The 17,938-nt window shown below is 46.4% G+C and overlaps 1 protein-coding gene across 1 annotated transcript in view; it reads left to right on the forward strand.

Annotated features, from left to right (window-relative positions):
• The window catches only part of ANP32A (acidic nuclear phosphoprotein 32 family member A), a 64,422-nt gene extending 56,704 nt beyond the window's left edge, over positions 1–7,718 (forward strand). The window contains exons 2-8 of the mRNA XM_009280474.1: positions 912–1,061; positions 1,213–1,335; positions 2,873–2,990; positions 3,296–3,376; positions 4,938–5,035; positions 6,069–6,129; positions 6,335–7,718. Coding sequence (XP_009278749.1) covers positions 912–1,061; positions 1,213–1,335; positions 2,873–2,990; positions 3,296–3,376; positions 4,938–5,035; positions 6,069–6,129; positions 6,335–6,396 — 693 coding nt within the window. The 3' untranslated portion in view covers positions 6,397–7,718. The remainder of the gene's footprint in view (positions 1–911; positions 1,062–1,212; positions 1,336–2,872; positions 2,991–3,295; positions 3,377–4,937; positions 5,036–6,068; positions 6,130–6,334) is intronic.
• Positions 7,719–17,938: the final 10,220 nt, after the last annotated feature.

Genomic DNA, 17,938 nt, shown 5'->3' on the forward strand with positions numbered 1-17,938 from the left:
AAAAAAGGGGTGTGTTTTTTAAAAAAAAAAAAAAAAAAAGAACAAAACCCTGCAGCCTGTAACTGGCTGTACACACCCATGGGGCTGCCCAGCTTTGTCTGTCAGGCAGGTCCTGTGCTGCTCAGGCCCATGGGGACATTATCTTCACCTCTCCCTTCAAGCCTCCCTGCTGCAACAGGGCCGGGGAGATAAAGGGTACACTGCTGCAGCAGCAGCTATGCTCGCTGAACCTCCCCTGCCAGCATCATCTGACACATCCCTTGTAATTCCCCAAGAAAGTAGTTGCCTCCATGGAGAAGATCTTCCCCTAAAGTACCATCAAGCTAACGTAATGAGGAGGGGGGAGGGTAGACTCCAGCAAGACCTGATTTAGGATCACCAGTGCCTGCCCTTGGGTTTCAGAAGTGTCTGAGCAGACAGTGATCTCTCCACGCTTGAAAAGCTCGAATAATTTTTGCATGCGGAGAGAAGCTATTTTAACAACTGATGATACATTGTAATAGCACACGAGTTGTACGGAGCATCAAAGTTGTAGGTTAGTTTAAAAATAAATAGATTGGTTTCATATTTTTTAGAATGCTTATTGCTTGCTTATACCAAAGATGATGTTACCTCTAACAACCAAATCGGTTAGGCCAGGATTCAAGTTTTTGAACTGTTTACACCATTTATAGAACAACACAAAGGTGGGCAGTTGAAGCAAAGCCAAATATCTGTGTTTTTGAAACATTGGCAACCTGGCATGCCAGCAAAAGTAGGGATCAGACACTGAAATTAACCTTTGGCATACTTGCCAATTTACTGGAATACCTTTCATTTTTGCCTGATCTGTGTCATCCTTTGCATGTGAATGGAATCTTTACCTTCCACGCAGAACATCTTACACACATTTTGCATTGTTCTTTTTCCAGGTTAAAGAACTCGTTCTTGACAACTGTAGGTCATACGAAGGCAAAATTGAAGGCCTTACAGATGAGTTTGAAGAGCTGGAATTCTTAAGTACAATCAACGTAGGCTTAACCTCAGTTGCAAACTTACCAAAGTTAAACAAACTTAAGAAGGTAAATAAAACGTCCTATGCCATATCCCTCCCTCTTTGCCCTATACCGCATGTGTAAAATAGTTGTTTGTATAAAAATGTAATTTAGCTGACCACACTGCTTTGTGATACATGTTTGCACTAAAAACTCAAGACGTTTATGTGCCTTTTAGCTCGAGCTAAGCGACAACAGAATCTCAGGAGGACTGGAAGTGTTGGCAGAAAAGTGTCCAAACCTCACGCATCTAAATCTAAGCGGCAACAAAATAAAAGATCTCGGTACAATAGAACCGCTGGTAAGTTGATGCGGTACAGGGTGAAATCAAACCCTATTTTGTGATGAGTAGAAGCATTTTGGGCTCGGAAAGCCTGAAGCAACTTGCAGCAGAGTGTCTTTGGTGCTTCTCTCTCTCCGGCCCGGTTGCTGTGGGGCTCAGCCTGGCCCCGGGCTGTCTCGCAGCCCTGCCCCGGGGCTGCGCCGGCAGTGTGAGCGGCTGCTTCCCTCTAGCGGCTGCTGCTCCCCTGCCGCCGGGGCCGGGCTCTCCCCGCGGGCTCTGCGGGAAGCACCGCAGCTTTCCACGGTGGCGTGGGCTGCGGGTCTGTCTCCCAGATGCTGTGCTTGAGCTCGGTGTGTTTTCCCTGAAGTGTTGGGTCTAAAATCACCAGCCACCGCTTCTGCCCAGGGGTGCGGCGTGTGCTGGTGGTAGTAGGGGCCAGCCGTAGCACTGTGTTCCTCCATAATGGGTTTGCTCACTGCAGCTGGGAAGAGGTTGCTGAGCTTCCAACTTATTCCTGCTGGTTTTCATTGCCTCTCCTGCTCATGGTCATTATACTTCTTATTTCAAGTGCTGAGTTCAAGTTTGTCAGGTTGCGGTTCCGAAAAGCATCCGAGTGTCAACTCTGGTAGTGCTGTTTTTCTAGTTTTTGTTTTGTGTGCCCTTTGCTCTCCAGAAATGAAGAGGTTTGGCTCATGCTTATTTCCTAAATACTTGCTCTTAAAATGTCTCAAGGAGCAGTTGTCAGATGAGTCCATCCTGGATCTCCTTTCCCCCAGCAGAAGAGGAGAGCAGAGCAGTTAAACTCATGTAGCAAACAGATGAGAGACAGGATTGTAACTTCTCCCAGTTTCAGGCTTATTGTTCTCTTGATGTCACCGTTGCTCTACATGCTAAACTCCAGAAGGGAGGTATTTCATAAGACTTGATACAAATCCTCAATTGCTTGTGCTTTTATTGTTAGTACTTCGAAGTGCTGTGGGCAATGCAGACCACCTCCTCCTCCTCAAAAACAAAACAAAACAAACAAAAAAACCCTAAAACCAGGAATTTAATTCCTGTTCAATTTCTAAGCTTTTTTTCATTTTTCCAAAGGCTAAGGTACAATCATTAAAATTTTTAAAATCTCTCTTAGCAAAATTCTTGTGTCCAAAGAATAGTCTGTTTCTTCTTCCATTGAAAGTAGTAGTTTAAATATGCCTGACTGCTGGCTCCAATATCTTGCCTTGCACTTCTGGGATAACTGACTGGACTATTATTTATTCTTAGCTTGGTCCCTTGCAGCATGTGTGATTTTGCACCATTACCTCTTTCCATACTTCAGTCTTCTGCTTGGGAGATGCTGAACTTGAGAGAGCGTTTTCCACTCTCAGATACCAAAGCAGCAATGGCCAGGCATTGCAGATTTCTGTTCCACGCCAATTTAGTAGACGGAGACCAAAATGACTCTTTTGTCATGGGAAGCTCTTGAGCACATTAATTCTGGCTGCTGTTGCATTCTCTGCTCTGTAGAGAATTATTGTAACACTGAACTTCAGAGACTTTTCTTTCTTTGCAGAAAAAGTTAGAAAACCTGAAGAGTCTAGATCTTTTCAATTGTGAGGTAACCAACTTGAACGATTATAGAGAAAATGTATTCAAGCTCCTCCCGCAACTCACATACCTCGATGGCTACGATCGGGATGACAAAGAAGCACCGGACTCTGATGCAGAGGGCTACGTGGAGGGCTTAGACGACGAGGGAGGAAGATAAGATGGTATGTGAATTGTGCTACTTGGTGTACGTAAGTTAAAAGATCAATATGCTGCCTAGTACATTTTGCTTCCAGCTCTGACTTGTTGGCAAGAGAAGGGTGTTCTCAGCAGCTCCTTCCTGACTGATGTAAAGGAGAAGTACCTCAGTGTCCTCTGAAGGAACGAGGGGAAAGGAGATGGGCAGGGCCTGAAAGAGCTACTTTCTCAGTCTTATCTCTAGTGAAAGATCGGGATGACAAAGAAGCACCGGACTCTGATGCAGAGGGCTACGTGGAGGGCTTAGACGACGAGGAGGAAGATGAAGATGGTATGTGAATTTGTGCTACTTGTTGTACGTAAGTCGTAAGATTGATAGGCAGCGTGGTACGTTTTGCTTCCAGCTCTGACTTGTTGGCAGGAGAAGGGTGTCCTCAACAGCTCCTTCTGGCTGATACAAAGCAGAAGTATCTCAGTGTCCTCTGAAGGAGCGAGGGGAGAGGAGATGGGCAGGGCCTGAAGGAGCTACTTTCTCAGTCTTATCTCTAGCGAAAGGTGGGGAGTGAAAGGCTGGTAGAAGAAAGGGGCCAGGAGGAATAAGACAAGCAGTAAGACACTGAAAGAGTTCAGGGAACAGTAAACCCCAGGGGATAAGGACACGAGGGAGAAATGGGTAAGAAAGGATGGCATGCACACGCTGCAGTTTTCCAGGAACAGTACAATCGGGGAAGTATGAGCAGTTATGTAGGCCCTGATGGAGAAGGGTAGGGTGGAGAACCAGACTGGGCATAGAAAAAATTAGCTGAGTTCAGGAATTCGGTAAGGAGCCAAGGCATTAATAGGAGGTTGTAGCTGCTCTGTGAGGACAAAGTGAACTAGTTGGTATCAGGCAGAAGAGAGGAGAGTGTGTGTATTGAAGCCTGCCTGGGGCAAGCTCTGTGAAAGGCACTAACGAAGCACCAAGCAACTTTTAGGAAAATGCATGGTGGGTCCCACTGTGCTGTAGGTGCCATTCTGCCTCCCCGGCAGACTGCACTCGGAGGCATCAGTGGACCAGTCGGATGAGTATCCGGCTGAGTTTGGGGAATTTGCTAGACTCTTCAAACCCAGCTGCACAGCAAAAGCAGAATAGCTGGACTTGCACTTTTCCCTCGAGTGCTGAATGTGAGCTCTGGTGAGAGGGGCGAGTGCTGCAGCAGTGCCTGGCAGAGTGGTGCATTCAGCCAGGTTCAGCAGGGACAGGTTCTCCTCATCAAAGCACAAGTCTGGGCCTGCAGTCAAATGCATGAAAAAGCTCCGAAACACCATTCCTGCAGCATGGAAAAACAATTTCTGGTTTGTTGCTTGGGCTAGTTGCATTTAATCTCTTTCCTCTTGAAAAGAGATTGCAAACCCGTAAGATGGATTGTGTGTGACCCTCTTGTATTGCTCTGGCAGCATAAAGGCAAGAGGCCTCGCTTGGAGAGGGTTCCCAGTGCATGGCTGGCTTGTAAAGTTCTACTCTATCCCTGGTGGGAGCAGATGGACACTTGCAGATGAGGAGCTGCAAGTGTCCCACGGGCTCAAAAATGCATATTAGTAGTGGGAACTGGAGTAGCTGAAGCTAAAGCAGTCCTGAGGCTGCCATGACTTACTGTCAAGGTCCCTGCAGCCCTAGAGCAGCTCAGACCATGGGTGCAGCTGCCACACTACCCTGTCACTAGGCTAAAGAGGCACAGGACTACATCTAGCCCTGTCTAGCGGCTGAAGAGCTGCCTTTGATTCCGTACTGCCCTTAAGCAATGCTTTCAGTTTGCTCCTTGTGTTGGTAGGAGGTCACATCTCAGGTGGCAATGTTGGGAAAAAAAGTAAACTTTAAATGTCTGAGTGGTTAATCTTGTTTGACTGTATAGAAGAGGAGTATGATGATGATGCTCAGGTAGTAGAAGATGAAGAAGACGAGGAGGAAGAGGAGGAAGGAGAAGAGGAGGATGTGAGCGGAGAAGAGGAGGTAAGGATTTATGCAGTTAATAATGGGTGTGGAGTGAACATTCTCTAACGGGGAATAGTTGGGCAAGAAATGGACCAAATATTGGAAGCTTTTAGTACTTGAAGCGTGTGCTTTCTTTTTTACTTGAGAAGCATCGCAGTGGGGGGTGGCTTTGAGGTGTGCCTGTCTATGAGCCAGCTGCCATCTAGTGACCATTGACATGAAATCGTTCTGTTTATTGGGCTGTCAAAAAATACCATTAGGAACGTCTGCAGATCTAGTTTGTGGTGCTTTTGAAGGGCTGGGGTTACAGCCTCCGTACAGACGAGAGCGTGGTACATGAATTACTGACCCTGTGCTTTCATAGCAAGGTTCCTCCTTGAGCATGTACCTTGTGATTCTTCAGGATGCTTAAATTCTTAGTGCGGTCCAGCTCCTGTGTGTAGGGTGTGATGAGCCAGTCACAGTCTGCTGAGACTTTGCTGTTAGCACAACCACTGGGAATGGGGCTAAAATTTGACTGTAGGAGGTCGTATTACCTGTCCTCCGGCCAAACGGTCTTAGATTCTTAACTGCCACTCCTGAATGGTTGGTCAGCTTCTTCTCAAAGACGACAGCAGCTCCTCAGGCTCTGGAGATGTCTGTTCATGTTTTAACTCTCTCTACCCCTAGAACATGTGCCTTCTCCTACTGACCAGTCGTCAAGTTTTACTGAACTCAGGACATCATAACAAAATTTGCAGCTAGATGTCAGCATAAAGTATAAAACTATTTTCTCGCTGAAGACTTGAAGCTGGAAGTGGCTGCTATGATTGCTTGTGATTGTCTGCAGTGAAACTTGGGCCAGAGTCCACTTATACTGTAGCAAAAAACTTCAGCGACTGCACTTACATAAGTGCGTGGGAAGTGTCTGCCTTTTTGTTTGGTTTTTGTTTAAGATGCTTCAAGGACTTTCTCTCTGCTGTAAAATGCTGTTGGATATTGCCAAGCTGTGAAAGGTCCTGCACTGAAACCAACTTTTTTAATCCTTCCTTTTTTTTTTTTTTTAATCCAGGAGGATGAAGAAGGCTACAATGATGGTGAGGTAGATGACGATGAAGATGAAGAAGAGCCCGGTATGGCAGTAATCCAGTTTTTGCTAGAGATAAAATAATAATAATATCAAAGTAAAATACCGTTTTCTAAAAAGCAGGCTCACGTTTGTATTTCTGCTCCTTTGATAGCAAGCCAGTTGCCAAAGTAGAAGCTTGTTGAACTTGTTCAACTTTTCAGCAGCATGAGGGAGCACTCATATAATTCAAGTTGTGTTTTATTTTCTAGATGAAGAACGGGGACAGAAGAGAAAACGAGAACCTGAAGACGAAGGGGATGAAGACGACTAAACTGAATAACCTATTTTGAAAATTTCCTATTGTGATTTGACTGTTTTTACCCTGTATTTCCCCTCCCCACACCCCCAACCTTTTTTTCTTTTTTTTTTTTTTTTCCTCCCCCCTGAAGGTAATGTTGCTGTGGGAACGAGAGGGAGAAGCAGACTGGGTGGGCAAGGGAATAAAATACTATTTTTACTGCCACTCCTCCTCCTATTCATTTTAAATTTTTTTCTTTTTGTCCCTCTCTTAGTCCCTGTAACTGCAATAGTAAGTATAAACCAAGTGGTAATTTGTTTCTTATTATTGGAGTGGATAGTTTGACATCTTTTAAAAAAAAAAAAAAAAAAAAAAAAATTAAAAAGTTTAAGATTAGTGGATGATACCCCAAATACACATACTCTGTTCTGAGACAGCTAAATAGCGTTGGTTGTCGGGATTTTTCCACCGCTGCCAGTCACTAAATACATTGTAAGCATTTTTTGGGGGATGCTGCAAATCTAGGCGAAGCGTCCCTCCACAGCAACAGGTGTGAGAATGGCATATTGATAAAGTGATTTCTTTGTTGCCTGTCCGTGAATGACTGCCATTTTCAGCCAATGCTTTCCCTGCTTTTGTAGGTACCTTTTATTTTGCTGTTTGTAAATAGTGACCAAATGTTTTTGTTGGGTTTTTTGGGGTGTTCCTTTGGATCTGGTTTGTGGGGTGAATTTGCAATCCCCCCCCTTCCCTGCCCTGTGTGTTGTGTGTTTTTCTTTCTGTTTGTTTTTGGGGGGTTTTTTTGGCTAGGGTATACCAATACACTGAAAATGGCAGGCATTTAAAATATATATAAATATATATAAAAAGTGTTCCTAATTCCTGAGTTACTAGTGAAATGAATTTGACAATTGTAATAAAAAAATGTTTCAACCCTTTTAAATAAGGTGTGTACTATTTTGGTCTGTAATATATAACACCTAGTCAATTTTAAGTGATGAGAAACTACTTCCACTTGTGCTATATACTTTGAAAATTTTTACAAACCTAAATACAGGAGGCAGTTCAGCATGTAGGGTAGGAGGTTTCTTTTCATACACTCAAGCACGAGATACTAATACAAAATTGTATTTTCTTACCTAGTGGAAGTCAGTAAAATGACTGAAAATACCTAGTGAATGTACAGTTTTACTTTCATATCCCTCTTTAAAATAGCTTTAGAAGTGACTTGTATTTCCTAGTCAATATTTCATCTGTATAAATACATTTGCAACAGTTTTTTTTTCCCAGAAGAGCCAAACTTTTGAGTTTTATGTCTGTTTGTCATTGATGAATTTCAATAAATCTTTTTATACAATTTTTCTGTGGCTTATTTGAGTAAAATGGGCCACTGGGAAGGAATTGCATACTTTTTTAAAAAGGCATTTACTAAGCTATTCTGGTAAATTCCCTGATATTTTTAGTAGCTTGATGATACGTTTTGCTCCATAAAAACTACTCTTAGCCATGGTTGGGTGAAACCAAGGGAAAAGTTTTGGCTTTAATGCAAATAACGGTATGCCATTTTTCTTTCAGAATGAGGGTTTCTTCTGTGTTACCAGCATGATTATTGCAGTTAAGCGTGTTCATTTCTACTGTTTAACCCTATCCCTATTTATCTAGGCCCAGAGGAAAGAACTCTTGATTCCTTCGTCTGAGTGAGGTGCTGTGGTTCGGTGTGTGAGTTCTGGGTTAGTATATCTAGGAGCTGTGGTCATCTGAGATGAGGGCTGTCTGCTGTGACTTACTGCCAGTCCAGAGCTAAGTCTCCGCGTTTTCCTCTCTTGTGAATGAGTTGTGTATTAAAGGTGAATGGCATAGCAAGTAGCATATACTGTGTACTTAAAATTAAGTTTCTGTGCCGTGCAAGAGCATGAGAAGCTGTGGAAGGTCACATATTGCTCCTTCTTAACTGGATCTCTTTGGAAAAAGACATGCCTTTTTTGTAGGTGGGAAACTACACTAACCTGAAGCATTTGTGTAGGGTGGGGCTTTTTTGTTTGTATGTTTTTCAAGAGGAAATACAAACTGCTCCCTCCCCAGCCAGGATCTGCTGCTGTGACACCGAAACCACGAACTGGCAGGGCCAGGTCAAGCTCCTACAAAGCACATAGCAGCCACCAGCCCTGGCTAACACAGGGGCAGGGCCAGCAGCTCTAGAGCTACAACCCGAACAGAGCCCTTGTGTCACTCTAAACCAGCTTAGTCTAAGACTTCAGCTTGGCTTTATACTGGGAAACTCGCTTTTCCAAAGACATAGCTTTTTACTCGAGCTGTTAGAAGGAATCGGCGGCAACTGGACGTGACCTTTCCTGCACGATGAGCCTCTGTAGGTCCCAGAGATGTAGCAAATGAGCACGCCCAGATGAACGTCCCCTTTGCATGCAGAAGATGCAGCAATACCAGGCTCACGCGGTGATGCTGAAGTGACGTTTGGTTTAACCTTTGTGACCCATGGGCTTTAGTGAGCCACCTCTGGCTTGCAAAGCAGTTTTTCCTGTTACCCTGGAAGCACTTGGAAACCCTTCAGCTCTTCACCCTGTGTAAGTAGTGAATGGCCCAGGTGTCATTTAAGTGATTCTTCTCTTTGTACTGTTAATTGTTTCAAAGCTTACTTTGGAATTAATTAGGTTTCTCAAAGAAAACTGCAGCAGTAAGACCTTTGCTACCCATGCCTAGTATTTGCTGTTTTCCCTGTGAACCAGGCTCTTGTTTGCTGTTCAGCTCTGTTGAAGCACTAATCCTCCGGGGAGAGGGGAGGCCAGTATCTGATGAACAGCAAGATTTTGACTGTGTGTGCTGGGAGGGGGGAACTAAGTGACTTCTGACTGCCTACTGCCACTGAAAACAAAAATGAGGTTTGCCCAGTGTGGATAATTTCATAGTTATTCCATATTTCGTAGTATATAGGTACGGTCTTGTCATGCTGAGAACCAAGGGCTTGTTTCCCCAAGTGCTCTGTGTGTTAAAATACTTCCACTTGTGCTATATACTTTGAAAATCTTTACAAACCTAAATACAGGAGGCAGTTCAGCATGTAGGGTAGGAGGTTTCTTTTCATACACTCAAGCACGAGATACTAATACAAAATTGTATTTTCTTACCTAGTGGAAGTCAGTAAAATGACTGAAAATACCTAGTGAATGTACAGTTTTACTTTCATATCCCTCTTTAAAATAGCTTTAGAAGTGACTTGTATTTCCTAGTCAATATTTCATCTGTATAAATACATTTGCAACAGTTTTTTTTTCCCAGAAGAGCCAAACTTTTGAGTTTTATGTCTGTTTGTCATTGATGAATTTCAATAAATCTTTTTATACAATTTTTCTGTGGCTTATTTGAGTAAAATGGGCCACTGGGAAGGAATTGCATACTTTTTTAAAAAGGCATTTACTAAGCTATTCTGGTAAATTCCCTGATATTTTTAGTAGCTTGATGATACGTTTTGCTCCATAAAAACTACTCTTAGCCATGGTTGGGTGAAACCAAGGGAAAAGTTTTGGCTTTAATGCAAATAACGGTATGCCATTTTTCTTTCAGAATGAGGGTTTCTTCTGTGTTACCAGCATGATTATTGCAGTTAAGCGTGTTCATTTCTACTGTTTAACCCTATCCCTATTTATCTAGGCCCAGAGGAAAGAACTCTTGATTCCTTCGTCTGAGTGAGGTGCTGTGGTTCGGTGTGTGAGTTCTGGGTTAGTATATCTAGGAGCTGTGGTCATCTGAGATGAGGGCTGTCTGCTGTGACTTACTGCCAGTCCAGAGCTAAGTCTCCGCGTTTTCCTCTCTTGTGAATGAGTTGTGTATTAAAGGTGAATGGCATAGCAAGTAGCATATACTGTGTACTTAAAATTAAGTTTCTGTGCCGTGCAAGAGCATGAGAAGCTGTGGAAGGTCACATATTGCTCCTTCTTAACTGGATCTCTTTGGAAAAAGACATGCCTTTTTTGTAGGTGGGAAACTACACTAACCTGAAGCATTTGTGTAGGGTGGGGCTTTTTTGTTTGTATGTTTTTCAAGAGGAAATACAAACTGCTCCCTCCCCAGCCAGGATCTGCTGCTGTGACACCGAAACCACGAACTGGCAGGGCCAGGTCAAGCTCCTACAAAGCACATAGCAGCCACCAGCCCTGGCTAACACAGGGGCAGGGCCAGCAGCTCTAGAGCTACAACCCGAACAGAGCCCTTGTGTCACTCTAAACCAGCTTAGTCTAAGACTTCAGCTTGGCTTTATACTGGGAAACTCGCTTTTCCAAAGACATAGCTTTTTACTCGAGCTGTTAGAAGGAATCGGCGGCAACTGGACGTGACCTTTCCTGCACGATGAGCCTCTGTAGGTCCCAGAGATGTAGCAAATGAGCACGCCCAGATGAACGTCCCCTTTGCATGCAGAAGATGCAGCAATACCAGGCTCACGCGGTGATGCTGAAGTGACGTTTGGTTTAACCTTTGTGACCCATGGGCTTTAGTGAGCCACCTCTGGCTTGCAAAGCAGTTTTTCCTGTTACCCTGGAAGCACTTGGAAACCCTTCAGCTCTTCACCCTGTGTAAGTAGTGAATGGCCCAGGTGTCATTTAAGTGATTCTTCTCTTTGTACTGTTAATTGTTTCAAAGCTTACTTTGGAATTAATTAGGTTTCTCAAAGAAAACTGCAGCAGTAAGACCTTTGCTACCCATGCCTAGTATTTGCTGTTTTCCCTGTGAACCAGGCTCTTGTTTGCTGTTCAGCTCTGTTGAAGCACTAATCCTCCGGGGAGAGGGGAGGCCAGTATCTGATGAACAGCAAGATTTTGACTGTGTGTGCTGGGAGGGGGGAACTAAGTGACTTCTGACTGCCTACTGCCACTGAAAACAAAAATGAGGTTTGCCCAGTGTGGATAATTTCATAGTTATTCCATATTTCGTAGTATATAGGTACGGTCTTGTCATGCTGAGAACCAAGGGCTTGTTTCCCCAAGTGCTCTGTGTGTACGTAAGTGCTGGCTAAAGATACTTGGCAACTTGCAATGATCCTTAGCAACTTACCAACTCTTGGAAAAAAACAAACCCCAGTATTTTATAACAGTTCAGCAGGAAAACCCAGCTAGAAATACTATCAGAAATGAATAATGGGAGAGTTCAGCTCATTCAAATGCCAAGTTTTTGTGTCACTTTGCTCTTTCTGCACACCGTAATTTGAAGAGCCTGGTCATGCGGCGGTCTAGGGCTGATAGACCTGCCTGGGCAGAGACCGTGGGGATGGAGCCTAGTATTTTCCAGATACCCAAACCATTCTCTTTTGTGCATTCATCCTTATACGTAGCATGAAAAATGCTTTACCTGGAACTTGTCGGGTGCTGGGGGAAACCTCTCCTTCATGGAAAAGCAGAGCCCTCCCTTGGCTCCTGTTTCAGAGAAATCCCAAGAGTTTGTTCTTGGGGTGCTCCAACTTGCCTTGCTGTCCGGAGCCTGTTCTAAAGCTCAAACCACCTAGAATGTCCTGCTGGGCCTTTCCTCCCCTTTTCACAAACAAAACCTCAGTCCTGTGTTGCTCGGGGTTGTGCAGTGCCTGTCGATGAGCATATGCAAGCCGGGAGCAAGATGCTCTTGGTCAAAATTGTTACATGCCAAGCTGAACGTAGGGGACTGCAAATCCACATAGTCTTAATAACATAACGGCCTAGGTGTTTGCATTTCTGGCACCCTCGAGGACAGGGTCTCCTTGGTTGATTTGATAATGCTTTCTTGTACCTGAACTACTTGTGGAGGTTAAAGCAAGGGCACGGGACTCTGGTGAAGGTCAGGAAGGCTTTCCAAGCCCAAATAATTGTCAACGTTACCCAATTATACAGGAGGAGATGACTGCCAGCTCTGTCATGCCCTCTGTCTCTGCTGCAGGTCCCCCACCACTAGTTTAAATGGTATTTCCTTAAAACTTAGGAATTTCTGATAGTCAGTGAAAGCTATTCCTTCATCCTATTGCCCAAGGTGGGGCCAGTGACTTGCTTGACCACATACGTATTCCAGATCACTTTGAACTGAGATTTGGATATATAGAGGGGCAGATCTACTGGTCTGCAGCCAGATGTAACAACTGACCATCCTTGCCAAAAATGTCCTGAGACAGTGATAGTCGACAGTCTTATCCTGCCCTGCGATGCTTTGGTTGGTCTTAAATCGCTGCCCTAGTTCTCTGCAGGACAATCCCCACTTCGACCAAGACTCTCTTACAATTGTCTTTAAAGATGTCTTATGTTTCAGTAAGGATGAATCATCCCATGCTGAAATTTAGAAATCTCTGATGACTACCGACTTCAGCCCTAGGAGTGAGATGGCTGAGGATTTTCAGTCCCCATTGTTAGGGGAAGAAATGAACTGCAGAGTACTTAAGAAATGAGACTTGATTAAGGATCCAGCTGCATGGAGCGCATCCTGACGTGAAAATAACAGTTTCTCAGCTTTCTAGAGGTCGCATCGGCTTTAGCTGTTGATGTCAATGTGCCGATACACCTACATCAGCGGCGAACACGCAGGCTGGGCAGAGGTTTGGGCTGGCAGCAACCGTTTCTGCAGCCGGGGAGGACACTCCAGCGCTGGGTTTGCAGTGATGGGAGCCCCCCCACAGCCGTGTGGCTGCTGCCTGCGTCCTGCCAGCCCCTCTGGACCACGACCGACAGCTTGGCTCTAGCAGAAAGAAGTGGGCAGCCTGGGAGTGGGATGAAGGTGCTGCGCTCGCTGAAAGCTGATGGCAGGTAGGTCTGAGAGAAGGACCGCGATGCTTTCCCGGTCCCCAAAGAGGTCAGGGCAGCGGGCTCTCCCTTGGCATCCCGGCTCGCCGCTCTCTTCTGCTCTTGCAAATAATTCCTCCCACCTCCCAGAATGGAGCTAGGAAAGCTCTCCTCCTCTCTCCCGCTCTGCTGCGTGCTGACGAACGCTTCCTTGCGGCAGCGGGTGAAGCACTCGCCCTGCGCAACCCACGGCTTTGCTTGCAACAGCACTCGCCCTTCTTCCAGGCAAAGCTCTGGCAGCAGCAGCGCCCTGATCAACTGCTGCATGAATCACCGAGGGAAGATACTTGAAATATTCAGCTGCTATTTTGCTTCATGCACTGGGCAAGGAGACGGTGGTGGGGAGAGTAAAGCTGCCAAGGGGGTAAACACAGGGTGAGACATGGGCTGGAGACAGAGTATGTACGTGTGTCATTTGGGAGCTGCAGTTATCACTCCCCTTAACTGGAAAACCTGACCACTTTTTCTGTCTGAGCATCCCCCATTAACTCTTACTGGTGTTTCTCCAAATGCATTTTGACTACTGTTCTGTTTAGCTCAGCAGCTCTCGCTTGGTCCAGATAACGTCACCGTGTGACCTTTCTGCTATCAGCCGGTTGTTGTCATTGCTGGTTTTGCTCCTTCTGCCCAGAGCCAATAAAAACCTGGTGAATAATTTTTGGCAAGACTTCAACACTTTCTATTTGGAGTTTTTATTTTTCCATTGCACTTGAACACTTGGCACTTGCCAAACGTGTGCAGAGAAGGGAGGCGGCAGCAGAGGTAGCACCAGGCAAGCATTTCACCCTGGACACCCTCCTGTGAGAGAACACCACCGGTCCTTGCCCCAGACATCCCTGTAGATCACCTTTGCTGTAATTGCTAATTTTACTGTGATTTTCCAGTGCTGTTCAGAAGCTGGCTGCTGCTGGGCAGTAGGGCAGGCGACAGGGTGTTTCCCTGCTGAGCCCTTACAGATGCTGCGGAACATCTGGAGCGGCCACATCTGGCTGAAGCAGGTACGTCCAAGCACGGCCATCGGTCCTTGCGAGCAGGCTGATGTGGCATGTGCACGGCACTCGCCACGACACCCAGAGAAGCAGCCGTCTGCCGCACAAATTCTGGTGCAGTTTCAGCTCTATTTCAGCACCAAATTCCCCTTTTGGTGTTTGAAAGCCTCCTCCCAGGAGGGGGTGGGAAAGTCGGGTTCTGGGGATCTCACTTTAGGTAAAAAGGCAAGCAGTGCATAATTTCTAAAAATGCACTAAATTTGTAAAAAAATTTCTAATAATTTTTTGCTGTGAGGGAGTTGAGCTCCCAAGGGAGGGTGTCTGAGTGCGTAGCTGGCGCTGCTGAACCAAGCGGGGCCAAGTTCTGCTAGTGCAAAGCACCCCTTGATTTTAAGGATGTCAGAAAAAGGAGGAACCAGCATCATCCTCAGCAAATTGATGGGAAACTCCCATTTAATTAAAACTCACAGTGGTTTCTCCTCTGCATTTGCTTAATTTTAGATTTCAAAAACCTTGAAGATCTTATATCTTCATCTATAAATTCAGGGGGTTTTTAATCGCCAGAAATCTTTCCAAGTAGGCACTCTCAAAATGTTGGAAAACAGAATTAACAATAATCCTGCAGCTAGGAAGCATACGAGGAGGCCAAGCCTCAAACAAAGCAAAACCTCCAGGAAGCAGAAAGTAGGTCAGGTTGATAAGGATGAGCACAGAGGGACAGCATTAATATGGAGGGGAAAAGCAAATCACCCCATGGCCGTGTTTGAAGAAGGAAGGGGCTGTCTGCTACAGCCAGCCAAGATCATTAAGCCTTTTTCCTTAAAACCTGTTATCCCTGAAGATGTCAGCAGTGATGGAGAGGTAATTGCAATTAGCAGCAGTACAGGAAGGGTGACACCTCAGCCTGGGTTTGGACAGGGACAGCTTGGGAAATGCTGCAGATAAATTAGATGTTTGTGAATTACTGAGTCTGAGTAAAGTTCCTGGAGGGGTCCTGGAAGAGCCGGTCCTGGAGAGCAAGGGATCAGCTCTGCTAACACTCCAGGACCAGGGAGCAGCTGGAAGGCTTTAAAGAAACGGTAATGTTGTCTGCAAGAAGGATGGGAGAAAAAGAGCTGGGAGGTTACAGACTCATTGGTCTCATTTAGACCCTGCAAAATACTGCAAACCACCCAGAAGCATCTAAAAAACCCACAACAGCACCACAGGCTCATCAAGAGCAAAGGGCAGGGATGTGGGTCAGTGCAGGAGCAGGTCTCGTGGTTCCCAAGTGGCACAAAACCCTCAGGATGAGGGGTGATGCAGTGGGTCCTTGCAGCGATGCAGGATTGCACCCAGCTGCATGGGGCCCCTGCTCCATGGTCGAGTCATAAGGTTGCAGCAGCGCAGGCAATTCAGTGCTAAAGCTGGATGTATCAAAAGCCCCAAAAATGGGCCTTTCTGCTTGAAATAGCACTCAGATGGTGCAGGAGGAAACACTGGGAAAAGGTCAAGCTGTTACTGAGAGAGGGGAGTTGGGAGGAAAGGTGCAAGAAGAGGAGGAGCAAGAACCTCGTGAAGGGTTTGCCCTGGAAACTGCACAGCCATGGCTTGGGCTGGAGATTTTTGGCGAATTCCAAACGTTTTGGGAGCCCTGTGAGCACGCTTTGCAAAAGGTATGCTGCATGCTGAAGCCCACCCAGAGCCATCCCGCAGGGGCCACATCCTGCATCAGTCGCCTCCACACCCCGAGATGTCCCCCTCACCTGTAACAGAGGCAGCAACCGCTGCTCGATTCGTGCTGATGTTTGCAGATATGCTAATTGGCTCATTAATCATTACCACCCGCAGCTGTAATTGGGCTCATTTTGCATCAGTTCAAGGGGCTTTGGAGAAATGTTGGCTCTTCCCTTACAGGAGATAATTTAGTGCAGTAAGTCCCAACACACGCCCTTTAAGACATAAATAACCTCAAACAGGACCAAGCCATCGCTGCTCTGCATGAAGCAGCTGAGATGTGCTTAAATAGTGGTTTCTCCTTCCAAATATGAGACATGATAAAACCAGGAAACTCCAGTCCTGACACCAAATGATAACACGTTCCTCGACACCAGAAAATGAAGGAAATAAAGCTTAAAGCTTTATTTCCATCTCAGTATCCCTCGCACTGCCCTCTTGCTTGCGCACGCCTGGCTGCAGCACCGTAGGGAGCTGGGGCAGCCACAGAACCGCTGCATTTTACCTGCAAATTTGGGGCCCGTCTCAGCATAGGGGGCTTATAAGAAAGATGGGGACAGACTTTTTAGTAGGGCCTGTAGCGATAGGACAAGGGGTAATGGTTTTGAACTAAAAGAGGGTAGATTCAGACTAGATAAAAGGAAGAAATTTTTGACGCTGAGGGTGGTGAGGCACTGGCCCAGGTTGCCCAGAGAGGTGGTGGATGCCCCATGCCTGGAGACATTCCAGGTCAGGTTGGACGGGGCTCTGAGCAACCTGATCTGGCTGAAGATGTCCCTGCCCACGGCAGGGGGGGCACTAGATGACCTTTAGAGGTCCCTTCCAACCCAAACCATTCTATGATGCTATGATTCATCTTTGGCTGCTTACCCCATCCAGCAAAGTGCCTCCAGTGAGCATCTTCCCCTGCGCTGCTCACCTTGCAGGGGACCCCAAACCAGCCAACCCAGCCCAGGGCAATTCCCAGCACCTCCTTCCCTGCATAATCAGGGCTTCTGCTCCTCGTGCCGCATACCCAAGCCCCGTGCAGCCACCCCAGAGCATCGAGCCAAGCCTCCGGCCAGCATTGCTCAACCCTGCAGGGACCTCCCAACCCGGGGGAAGAGCTGCAGTGCAAGCAGAGGACACCTTTGTGCGCACCCAAAAATGCCCCTTCAGGTCTCACCACCCTTTCTTGGGTGGGGGCCAGCGCTCATGCATGGCCCCTCAGCAAAGAAAGAAAGGAGTGGGCAAGGTTTTGGTATCTTGAAAACATTTTATTTCACCACTATTCCGTTGTAGCATAAATAATAGGCAATGACAGCACATGTAATGTAAAGAGGGGGAAGCAGTGGGCGCAGGGCACAAGGTAAAAATAACAGAAAAAACCGTTGCACTGGTAGTGCTGGGCAGTTCAGCAACTTCATTTAGTGAAAATATATACATATAGGTAAACTAGCAGTATTTGGTGTCATTCCCTGTGCTACAGGCCTAATCCACAAAAAAAACGTGATTGTACACACGTGCTGAACCCATCAAGCGCCCACGCAGCTCCAGCACCCGCTGGGTCCATCCCTAGGGGCAGCACCATGGTGTCCACCCAGAGACCCTCGGGGTGAGCCGCGTGACATCCTTCCCCCCTCCCCATGGCACTGGCATGTGTCCCAGCAGAAAGGAGGAGGGTAAGTCCCTCTTTGCAGAGGGAGCAAAAATCCCTCTCCATTTAGGAAACCCAGCCTCTTGGTTGGGTTTTGTTTTGTTTTTTAAAGGATATAGGTGCATGTGCATGGATGCACGCACACAGGTGGAGCAACTCCCTTCCCCAGGCTGTAGCCCGGGGACACTCACAGGCTGCTCCTGCCAAAGCCCGGCCGTGCCGGAGCCCGCCCAGCTGTGTCACAGCCACCGCCCCGGCAGCACCGACGTCATGGGAAGGGTCCCGGGCTGCCGCCGCAGCAGCATGCTTTTGTGAATTAAGCCCTTCCCACACCTCATTCCAGTTCTGCACCCGCTGTCACATTTTTGCATAGGAAAAAAATTAATAGCAACGAAGCATCGCGCTTTCCCGGGGAGCCGCCGCCTCGG

Source organism: Aptenodytes forsteri, unplaced genomic scaffold (assembly GCF_000699145.1).
Source record: "Aptenodytes forsteri isolate BGI_AS27 unplaced genomic scaffold, ASM69914v1 Scaffold83, whole genome shotgun sequence".
In the NCBI taxonomy this organism is placed as follows: Eukaryota; Metazoa; Chordata; class Aves; order Sphenisciformes; family Spheniscidae; genus Aptenodytes; species Aptenodytes forsteri.